General features: G+C 34.5%; 1 protein-coding gene across 7 annotated transcripts in view; it reads left to right on the plus strand.

The window, feature by feature from the left end:
- Positions 1–12,242, plus strand: part of PPP3CB (protein phosphatase 3 catalytic subunit beta) — a 46,378-nt gene that overhangs the window by 9,319 nt on the left and 24,817 nt on the right. For all 7 annotated transcript variants that reach the window (XR_013775163.1, XM_079312831.1, XM_079312833.1 and 4 more), the window contains exons 2-6: positions 1,309–1,510; positions 3,559–3,683; positions 5,709–5,820; positions 6,683–6,828; positions 12,052–12,191. Coding sequence is in view for 6 of the 7 variants with exons in the window: in XM_079312831.1 (XP_079168957.1) it covers positions 1,420–1,510; positions 3,559–3,683; positions 5,709–5,820; positions 6,683–6,828; positions 12,052–12,191 (614 nt within the window). In the remaining variant the exon portion in view is untranslated. The remainder of the gene's footprint in view (positions 1–1,308; positions 1,511–3,558; positions 3,684–5,708; positions 5,821–6,682; positions 6,829–12,051; positions 12,192–12,242) is intronic.

Genomic DNA, 12,242 nt, shown 5'->3' on the forward strand with positions numbered 1-12,242 from the left:
TGGGATTTTAACATTTCTGAGTGAAACCTGAATTCCTAATAGAGGAAGCTGAAGGAAAGGCATGTAATTTCCCTTTTGTTAATCAAATACTTTATGTCCACAAAAAAGTGGTGAATTTGTTCTACACTATGTAGAGGCACATTTTGCAGCTTCTTCCTACCTAGAAGCTTTTATAAGAGGAATAGTAGACATATCTCTGGTTTATTTTCTAGAATAATTTAATTTCAGTGAATATACGTATGATTTATGCATCAGGTGTTTTATTGATAGATTTTTGCTATTCCATAAAACAGAAGGGTATCAGTGTGTTACTTATGATCTAAAAATCTATTTAAATGAAGTCAGGGGGTGTTTCAGTATTTAAGCATTGATTTTGGAATGTCAAGTTTGACTTCAGAGAGTAAGAAAATAAATGTGAGTACTCTATCTTTGCGTGTATTTGTGCTACTATTTCTTATCTTCGAGTAGATGTGTTCCTCCCATTTTTCTCTTTTAACATACAGTGTTTAAATGGTGACAAACAGAATGGTTTTGCCTCTTGGTTGTAGTTCGTTCTTTCAACAGTAGTATGCTTGAGGAGAGGACTGGGGTCAGATTAGTTTTATTTCCTGTAACATCCTGAGTGCCATGACATTGCTTAGTGGCAATTTTGAAATATCCTCTTTTTGCATGGCTCACATCCATATTTCACCTGTAACTGAGCTGCTACAGACTTGCCAGATGTACTGTCTGGGCAGTTGCTGAGCCTGCTCTGGTCCCCAACTACTGCTTCCTGACTCCTTTTGTTTCTGGTCATTCAAACAGTATTGAATCTTTTTCTTGCTAGCTTTGCATTTGTTTTGGTGGTTCTTTTTGTTTGGTTAAGGTTTTTTGGTGGGTTTTTTCCCCTGAGGCTTTGATGGTGGGATAATTTTTAGTGCTTTTGAAAGTCTAGGTGGCTATTAAATGGATAAGCCTGTATCACCCGTACTTCATGAGTTCTTCAGGGAATGAATGGTGTTATATTAGAGAGAGATCATTTCCCTTTGCAAAGTCAGTTTTTACTCTTCCAGATATTGTACATATTGCTATGCCTTCTATCTCTGTTTTATAGTTTCTACAACCTTGCATAGTATAGATGTTTTATTTTTTAAATTTGTACACAGATAGCACTACTCCAGATTTTAACATTGTCATAAAATTCCTTGGTGAAAAGACAAGTTTGCTACTTGGGATAGCAGCTATTCCATGATAGATCCCTGTTCCTTGATGGACTCTATTTTTCAAATAGCAGTGTCATAACTACTGTTTCTTCTTTTTGATTTTTAGCTGTCCCTTTTCCACCAACGCATCGCTTGACATCTGAAGAAGTGTTTGACACAGATGGAAGACCAAGGGTTGACATTTTGAAGAACCACTTGATAAAGGAAGGTCGAGTGGATGAAGAAATTGCACTTAGAATCATCAATGAGGGTGCTGCAATATTACGGAGGGAAAAAAACTATGATAGAAGTTGAAGCTCCAATTACAGGTAATATTTCTAAATAATTTCATACATAATTAAATTTGAAAAAGCGAGATTTTTTCAGTAGTAGAATTTGTCTTAAAATTGTTGAACCAAGATTTCTGTTAGTCCTACTGAATTACCCCTTACCAACTGCATTTGCTTAACAGTCTTCACATTGTTTTGCAAAATGAAGGCATTAAACCTATTGAACAAGCTGGTAAGATTTGTGTTAAAATTGGGAGTAAAGAAGGAAGTAGTTAAATGCTGTTGAAACACAAATTTCTAATTATTTCAATATTATAAGTAGCAATAAAGGCATCTGCCTAAACTCAGGATAATTCCAAAATCTAAGTATGTGAAGAGAAGCTAATTATTGAGGTTTGAAGCAGATACTGTGAACTGGGATCCTTAGTAAAAAATACATCTTTGTATTGGTCTGTAAGTGAGATTGGTAACTGCATGTAAAACCATGTTCTTTTGAGAGTAGTGGTATTGATAAAGATTCTTTTAGCATCTTTGATGGTAGGGCCAGAGCCACTGGGATGCAAAACTGACTTTTAGGGTTTTCTTGAGTTTTTTGTAGTTTGAACAGTTCTGTTTCTGTTTGACCTGGTGAAAGGTGGAATTTGTGTCCTTTAATATTTTTGTTTATAAACAATCTAGGAAGTAGCTATGTTGCCTGTCTGTTATTTATGATAATGAAAGTAGATTTGTTTTTTGTGTTCAAATCAGATTTTCTTTAATCTGAATGTGTTTTCTTCTAAATGGACTTATATAAAATTAGTGTCTGAATGCTTCTTTTAGGGAATCAGCTTGTTGTTTGTTAGCATTGAGTAAATGAAAACACACCATTATTATTGTTGACATTTAAAAATGAATGATTGATATGGTGGAAACCACTAAGTGGCTGACTGAGCTCAGAGTCCTATGAAGTTCCAGACAAACTCAGAATTAAAGTTTATTTAGCATTTTTGTATTTCTATATATACAGGTAATTGGTGTATTGGCAGGTTTAAAAGGAGAGGAGTTCTTTCAGTGTTTGAGTGGAAATCATAAGGAAAGAAACATATAAGAATGCACATTCTATTTAGTCTCATATTTTGTAGGTTATGATGACAAATGGTCTGCTCTAAGGGAATAACAACCTTTAAAATGTGGTGTGCCATATCCAGTATTTCTTTCCAAAATTAGGACTACTTTTATTCCCCCGAAGATTTTACTGATAAACTCTAAGAAGTCAGAAGATGCTATTTTCAGTTGATCAGTGACATTTTGCATCAATGAAAGACATAAGCTCTCAAATTCCTGTTAATTGCTACCAATGATACCTTATGCAAAAGTGAGAAGGCAGCTCCTGACTTCCACTGAACTGAGAACTCCTGTGGGAAAGAGGAGATAGGAGCAGTTGTCTCTTCCATGCATTTTTTAATTACTTTTTTAAAATTGTGAGATGGCCTGGTTTTGTTCCCTAAAGACTTCCCATCTGCTGCTATCTTTGGCACTTCTGCCTTTGGTTGCTGACCACTGGTCTTGTCCCTTCTCATATGCTAAAAGCACAGGAAAAATACACTGTTGAAATAATGAACATGGATATTTGAGCAAGCAGAAGATACGATTTTATTAAAAAGTGTGTTAGTCTGACTCAGAAACAAAAGTGCACTCCCTGCTTTTTCCAAGTTCACATGGGCTCAGCAAATTGTTGCAAAGCAGCAGGCATTTTCAAATACACATTTGAAATTCAAAGAGAATTTGCAAAGATACCTAAGGAGTTGGGGAAGAGATTCAAGAGGTGCTGACTCTTCAATGAAGTCTTCAAGACTTCAATGCTCAGTGCATTAATTGTGTTGGAAAAATACCCCCCAATCTCCTGGACTCATAGATATCATCAGTATTGTCACAGGTAGGAAAGACAGCATCTTAATGAAAACCAAATATTAATGAAAATCTTCAAAAATTTCTGTTATTCCTACCTTTCTTCTTAATTTGAAGTACTTTGTGGCTGTTAACTATAACTTGGTGACTTTTCCATTAGATTTTTTAAAAATTAATTGGAACAAAATTTTTGCTTGCAGTGTGTGGTGATATTCATGGCCAGTTCTTTGATCTAATGAAGCTGTTTGAAGTGGGAGGATCACCTGCTAACACAAGATACCTCTTCCTCGGTGACTATGTAGACAGAGGTTATTTTAGTATAGAGGTAACTGAATATATTAATCTGTTCTGTCCTAATTTTTTATAAGCACACTTTCACTTAGGTTTTCAAATGAAATTTTAGGTGTGCTTTAAATTTGAATGTGTTCTTCCTTGCTTGCCTTCTCCTGTGATAAAGGCCTGTTTACAGGAGGATATTGACCAGTTGTTTGGACTGTCCTGTTGAAATCACCAGAATTACTCATTTTTTCTCCTCTTTCTTTAGCTAGTTTTCTAAAATTCTGTTACATTATTATGCATACTGCTGCTTGTCTGGTAATATGTTTGTATGTTGTGAAGAGCAGGTGAGTCATGACTGCAAGGTCTTACAATTATTTGTAATATTATTGTCTGTTTATTTTTATAAAAAAACCTAATTTTATGTTGGTAATCAAATGGTCTTTAATAATCATTAATATTTTTCTTTACAAAAATTGTTAAGAGCAAATACAGATATTCCCTAAGGATGACCTGTGTTTCTGCCATTAATTTTTCAGTTACTTTGAAGTCAAATAATTTTTCATTTTCAGCGTGTTTCTTAATTGTGCTGCATTTCAAAGATACTCACATCGATTAGTTTCAGAGCATGGTTTTTAAATTAAGTGTTCTGGGAGCAGCCTGGGAGCTGCCCCAGCTTGTGATCTCTTCATAGATACCAAACTAATGGAATGGCATACCATTTGAACTAGTGTCTTGCAAGTCACAGTGTATGTTCTTTCATTTCTGTATTAAAATGTTGCAGTTCTAATAATGTGTGGGTATGTGCTGTGAAAGGCTGTGAAAGGCACAGAGCATTTTGGGGTTGTTAGAGATGAATAGGAGATGCAGCAAGGGCAATAGCCCCAAAGTCATCTCTAAGGAAAAATTTCAATAGACATTCCCTATTTATTAATTTGATCTTCTTTTCCTGTTCTTGATGATTATAAATAATGTAATTGTCCTTGAAAAAGACATTTACTTATCAACTCTGTATGTTAACATATCAAGACCTGGTATGAAAGCTTTTCAACCACTACACTTAAAACAACTTCTGAACAAAGATTGGTTTTGCATATTTTTACTAAGAAGATAAAAATTCAGTACTTTGTTAGCTAAACTTCACAATAAAAGTCTTTCATGTGTTTCTCAATGTTTGCAGTGTTTTTCTAAAATGTCCATTTGTTTTATTTCTTCCTTTTGTGTCCTCTGCTATTCTAAAATAAGTTTGAGGAATGGTAGCTTCAGGGTACTGGTATTGATTAAGAACAATGATAACAGCTTGTAGGTGACTTCAGTGAAGTCCAAAACTTGTGGGGTTTTGAGATTTCTATGCTCAGTTAAAAATGCAAGAATTAGATTTGAAATTTATGAAATACACTTTGAGCATTCAGGACTGCTGGATGGTAACAGACTCTAAACTGAAAAAATTGTGCATGTTCTTAGCTCTTACATTTTTGAGGGTTCACTGCTGAAGTTGCAGTAATAATGATAGATGGAAAATTACTATAATTCTGTGACTTTGACTATGGCTTCTTATACACTGAAAAACCAATCAGCTTCCCCAGTGTTTGGGGAAAGGATGATTTTTTATGTCCATTTGAAGTTTAAAACTCATATCCAAATGATGCATCTAACCTTAAGGGAAATTATTTTGTCAGGTTTTTTTTTTTCCAGTCTCTGATAATAAATGTCTGCTTTTCTTCTTATGCCAGTGTTTAGAATCATATATTTTACTGGATTTTAGACAGAAACACATAAAATATTTGTCTAGATGAAAGTCTTCTACAGTTTAATGCTGCTGAGTTTATTTAATAATTGAATATCCAGAAAATATAAACATTTTTTCAGCATTCTGTTATTAGGAAAAGTAGTAAGCAATTTGCATAACTCATGTCAGAACTGGACTCGGGGAAGTAGTGCTATTTTAAAATGGCACACTAAGCAGTACCTGCTTTTTGAAACTATTAACATCCTTACTCAGTGTTTCTCAGTAATAATTTTTAAAGTTCATATGAAATAGTGTGTTTTACTGGTTATCCTGTTTTCTCAACAGTGTGTGCTGTACTTATGGGTCCTGAAAATTCTTTACCCAAGCACATTGTTTCTTTTGAGAGGCAACCATGAATGCAGACACCTAACAGAGTATTTTACCTTTAAGCAAGAATGTAAGTACTACTTAAAAATGTAAAATTAGTTATTCCCAGCCTGGTGATCTGTAGTCTGTCATTGTGCTTGAAAGATGTTTGTCTCTTAGTTTAATTAAGGCCTTGTAAACATCTGCAGGCCTCATTGACTTCTGTAGAATTGCTTGCAGTTCAGTGTGGCCTTGGAGTGCAAGAAGAGAGCTGGCTGTAAATATACATTATGGAGTAAGTTTTGATGTAACAGTCTTGATTTTAAAGTCCTGGAGAGGAAGATAATTTTGCTGTAGCTGGGAGTGCAGAGTAACTTGTTGAGCAGAGTTGTGAAACTAGCAAAAAGTCCCTGCTGTGGGGTAATTTTTCCATCTAGAGGATTGATTTCAGCTATACTAGTAAGATAACTCTTCAGTGATGTAAGCTACCTCTCCATTTGAAGGCTTGTATAAGTATTGATCCTTTGATAAATGGATCATTTTGCCTGGTAAAACCCTGTTTGATGTAGGTAAAAATTATGTTATCTAGAATCAATTCTTAGCTTTTCACTGTAAATGACAATTCACAAATTTCTTAGTAGTATTTTATACTGAAATATGCTGTATAATTGTATAAAAATATTAAATAATTCAGTGATTTTTTAAAAAACAAAAATAGTTTCTTCACACTTGATAACAGAATAAGTGAAAACGGTTTATAGTTCAGGAAGAAAATACATCTTAGAAATGTGCTTGCTGTTGAGGTGTTTGGAAATGCTCATTTAAGCCCCAAAATACTCATCGGTTTGGGGTTTTTAAAGTGTTCACTTTGATATGTGTTCTTATAACCATGATCCACTAAATTACTTCCATATATTATGGGGTTTTAATGATTTCTATTTTCTTTCCTGCAGGTAAAATAAAGTACTCTGAAAGAGTCTATGATGCTTGTATGGAAGCTTTTGATTGTCTCCCTCTTGCTGCTCTCTTAAATCAACAGTTTCTTTGTGTTCATGGTGGACTTTCACCAGAAATTAATACACTAGATGACATTAGGAGAGTGAGTATTTTGTGTATTTGAAAATAAGCGGAAATAAGAGATATTTATATGATGTTACAATCATCTTCATGAAGTTGTCAGTATGTTTTCTGTTCTTGTCTCCTGATGAAGTGTAAATCAGGAACAGAAATGTAGGCTAAGCAGTATCATAATTAAAATCTCATGGATTATCTAGTGCATTTTTCATTAGTAGGCTTCATTAGGACAGCTGGGACTGTTACAAAACATACACAAAAAAAGAACCCTCAAAATCCACACAGAGTTTTTTGAGACAGGTAGTATGTGTGAAGAGTTTCATATCCAATCAAAATAATACATTGTATTTCTTTCTAGGTAAGAGCTAGTGTTCTCATGGCTTTTAGGAGAAAACTTGTTAAAATTAATTGGAATCTTAAAATTGCTTTCTATATCTAATGTCATATTTCAGTTATTATAGTGAATTTTTTTTACTGTCTTAAATACATGGATTTATTTTTGACAAAGCGAGATATTGCAGTATTTAATAGAAATTCATATTGCTATTTAAAATGGCAGATTTGGAAGGCATTTGAGTAACAGTTGAGGAGTACTTCTCACTGGTAAATGTGCTGAGTATATTAAGAAAAAGAACTTTTTAAGGTTTTTTTAAAATTATACAATGGAAACAATAAATAGCGGTGTGCATTTTAAAGAGCAGAAGATTGTGATGACATGAGGAGTCTGTTTCTAATAGCTTGGTTTTTACTTGCATTGATGATTTGTCAGGTGGAGATTGTATCAGATGGACATTTTCAAAGTCCATTCCTTTCCTTTTTGCATACTCCTTTTAGACTTCTTTAAGTTAACTTAGGTGACATTTTGAGTGCTGTACTTGAAATCAAAACCATTCCTGGTGTGATTAGGAACAGCTAAAATATAGATGATTTCAGCTGAAAATATATGTAGGTGGTTCTAAGAAAGCTTTGGGATTATAGGTAAGAGTGGAAGAAAAAACATTGTTTATCCACATATGGAAGAAGGTAAATGAGGGCCTGTGTGTAAAGAGATCTGAATGTTGAAGAGAAAGTAAAAGCATGCTCCTAAATTGCTTTTATAGTATATAAAAGTATGTATTGCAGCCTGCTTTGTCTTTTTATCTTCATTAATTACATTTCTCATTTTCTTAGCATTTTCTCCTTTATTTGTGCTTCGTTTTTCTTTTTTCCCTCTCCCTTTCCTCAAATTTACAGGCCATAATTTTTCAATTCACTGTATTTATTCATTACGGATTTTTTGTAGTGATTGGACCATTTGAGAGCCTCAAATGTCAGTTTATTTCATTTACAGTTATTACACTGCTAAGCAGAGTGATGTGAAAGGAGAAGAAAATGTTAGAGAGGAAGTGTATTTACAACATCAGTGGTGTAAGTGGGAAAATGTACTGAGGCACATTGCACTGTCAAAGCAAATACTAATGCACAGAAATCCAAATGCATTGTGTGGAGAAAGGGAAGCAAGACAGCAAAGAGGCTAAACAGTGCCATTCTCACAAACCCTTAACCGTTCTGCCTATACAGATGAAAAGGAGCATGGTCAAAGCTTTTTGGAAAGTAATGTAAAGAAAACATTTTCTGGAAAAACACTTTGGAAAGCCACTGTCATAACAGGATTATGATTCATTTTTTCTGTTAGTCTCAGTCTTGCAGCTAATCAGGTTTCAAAGTGTCAAGCAAATTTAACTAAAAGGTGATTGTCTTGTCTTGGCCTGTACTTTCAGATGTGCTTCTCTTCAAGTCTACATTAGGGTGAAATGTTTATATGCATATATGAAATTCTGCATTGTATTTTATTCTGATGAAAAACACTTAAATGTAAGGTAGTGTTAATAGAATTGTTGTTTCGGCCTTTTTTGTTTTTAAAGAATCATCTGGTAACCTGGAAAAGGTGCTAGTCATGGATTGGCAGCAGCTTCAATAGCTGCATTGGAGCTTGGCACTGATATTTTAAATGTATTTAAGTTAAATGGGTGATGTGAAATGCTAGCTTTATATCTAGGAAAAAATCATACACTTGGGGTGCAAGTGTGGTTTGTGAAATTACTTCTGTAAACAATCAGACAATTGTATAATATTCCAGGCCTTCTAGTTTATTACCAGAGGTTCTTACTAAGGAGAGGTCTTTGCTGCAAGGACATAATTGTCTGGCATGAAAGGGAAATCACAGCTCTATAAATAGTGCAGGAATCACCTAAGAAAAATTCTATGTAGGGCACAGTTTCTTCTGGATGAAGTCTTTCATCAGTAGTGACATGCAGGAAGGTGATTAAACTACACAATTTAAATTATTATTTTTGCTGTCATAAATCTACTTCCAGAAGGGGACAGCTATTGTACTAGGCATGACAGTGAATCCTAACTGGAAAGGTGGTTCTAGGTGCTTCCTATTTCTGCCAAAGTGGAAGTTTGTGAAACTTGTAATCTGATATTTTTTTTTCTGAATATCAATTCCACAGATGTTCTGGTTGTCTTGGTAAAGAGTATCTCTTTCAGTCACATGTTCATCAACTTAGAGATGATGTTTAGTTGATTTAATTTATACTGCCAAGACTTCTATGAAACAGAATACTAGGAATTGTGATTTTTAAACCTAGCATTTTAGAAAGAAGGAACTGTCCAGGTAAGATTATGGGGACTCTAAAATAAAGAGAGACAAATAATTTGTTTCCTCATTTACAACAAATGGTCACTCTTTTGTTTAACTCTTAGTGATACTAAGACTTGGTCAGCAAATTGCCTTTAAATATATGGCAGCACAACTGTCTTGTAATGCTTTGCTTCCTTTCTGTGGCTGTTGAAATTTCTTTTTTTTCAGTAATACGTGAGATGGCTGCCACTCTTCACTGGCTTTCACGTTGTTCTTTAGGCTTTCTTAGGTGATACTTGTCAAGAAAATTAGGACAGATTAATTAAAACTGGTGTCTGTGTGTGAAAGTTCTGTGAAGGTCTTTTGCCTCAAAAGTAAAAGTGTTTTAATATGCTGTACCTTTATCTGCCTCTCAGGTTTTGGTACTCCTGAATTAGTACATTCATGTGGAGATATAATGCATGTCACTTCAGTTGTCCTGACTGCACAGTACCTAGAAAATAATTTATGTTTAAATGTTTTATAGTATATTAAAAAATATACTACCTAGTTCCGTTTCAACACCAGGTATATTGATTCTTATTCTTAAAAATTGTCTTTCTTGGTTACCTTAATCATATTTAGAAAAATGTTGAGCCAGTTTGTATTGAGATTCTTTTTTGCTATAGTCAAAGCACATTCATAAATAGTTCAATCACTAAAACGTGTTTTGAATTTGCTCATGTCTTTTAACCTTCTTACTGTGCTAATAATAGAGAAGCCCTTAAATTGATTATTCTGATTTGATATATGCAATCTGGGTTGAGTAGCTTGAAGTGACATTTCCTTAAATTTTGAGATATCTTAAGAACCATGCCAGTTAGTAGACTGTCTAGTGAAGAAATTGATTTGGTGTTTATGTAAGTATATGTATTATATGTGTAAGTGTATGTAAGTGTATTTATTTTTCACATACTGACCTGATTTCAGGAAACAGCTGCATTATTGTTCCAATAGTATGAAGAATTAGTTTGGGAGACAGGTGTGTTAATTGCAGGCAACCAGAACTTTTATTTATAATGTCTATCCGTTTGGCCAAAGTCAAAAGGAAAATCCTTGAAGACTAAAGAAAAATTCTTAGAAATGTTTTCTAGACTTTTAGCCTTCTGTATTGCAGGAAACATCAATCAGCAAACAGTTGAAACTTCCTTGTGTGAATGCCTCTGTTAGCTTCTGGACCCAAATTTATTGCTGGAGGTTTAGAAACTTGATGGTTTAATCTACAGAAATTCAGGTACTTGCAGAAGTTGATGGACTGACTTCTTCAATCTGGAAGAAATACTCCATACCAGGTTTATCATCCAGTATGGGAAATGTTAAACCACAGGATTTTTAATATTGAATAAATTCCAACAACAACTTCAGTTAATACCTGCCTTACCATTATCTGGCAGGAATTTATAAAGATCTGGACCTCTCCACTTATGTTACAGGTGGCAGCCTCGGGAGCTCTGATTTTCCAGGGCATGAGAGAGCTTGGCACTACTGCTGGTTCCATATTTGAATGGATTCCTATGGACCGTTAGACTCAAATTCACCAGGTGCTCACCAAACCTCCCTTCGAGCCTGTCCTGAAGAGTTAAGTGTTCTCTAGTACCATCAAAGTCATCTTCTTTGGTATGGGAACTGAAGTGAGATAAATGCACTGTCCATCAAAGAACTGTTCCTACATTTCTTGGATAAAATCATCTTGTGAACAAACTCCAGCTACATAAAGACCAAATAAACTTTAGATTGAACCTGGGATATCTACTTTCATTTCTGGGACATCAGAGATTGATTGCCTGTAACTTATTTAAGCAGGGTATTTTCCTTTTACCTTAACAAATGCGCTTTGCTCCTTAACTTCCCCCTTTTTACTGTGGTTACTAGGAAAGTTGCAGGCTGCTAAAATAGATCTTTCAAGGGAAAATCAGTAAAGAAGCAGTGAGAGAGAAAATGCAGACATCTCCTAGAATTCTTATGGCCTGTTACATCAGGGATAGAGCTGAAAAATAAAGCTTGTGTGAAAAAAATCTCAGACAGCTGCACCAGTCGCATCTTCATTACGTTGTTCAATGATCCACCATGGAGACGGGTGTTTCAGGGTGGTTTTTTTTTTTTTCTTTTGTTGGTTTGGATTTTTAGGGTTGTTTTGTAATACACATTTAGTCTCTTCTAGTTGGTGCTAATTATTCATGCTTTTCTTTTATAATTCCTGTTTTCTGTACTCTTTCTCTTTTCTAATTCTTGGTAGCGTCTCCAGATTAGTAGATGTGGCATGTGCATGAAAAAGGACCATTTTGTTCCTTGTCTGTATCTTGACCTTGTATTACACATATCCATCAGTCTGGAAGTTATCTCTCTTCTTTTTACAGCTAATATATCTTATTGCTCTTAACAGGTTTGGTTCTTTTGGCATGCCTGTGCCTTATATCATGAGGAGGAGAGGAAAAACTATACAGAAACTACTTCTCTTTGATATGGTTGGGATTCAGTCTAAAAATGCTTGGTATTGATGGATATGTAGGTTAACAAATGTGTAAAACTTATTAATTTAATATCTAAAGAGTATTTGTGCTGTTGCCTTTTCTTGCTAAACAGTTAGATAGATTCAAAGAGCCTCCAGCATTTGGACCAATGTGTGACTTATTGTGGTCAGATCCTTCAGAAGATTTTGGAAATGAAAATTCGCCAGAGCATTTCAGTCATAATACAGTCAGAGGATGCTCATACTTTTATAGGTGAGAGTATGCTATGATCTAGTTGGTGCTTTAGTACTGACTCTTCCTGAA

This window comes from Erithacus rubecula (assembly GCF_903797595.1).
Source record: "Erithacus rubecula genome assembly, chromosome: 9".
In the NCBI taxonomy this organism is placed as follows: Eukaryota; Metazoa; Chordata; class Aves; order Passeriformes; family Muscicapidae; genus Erithacus; species Erithacus rubecula.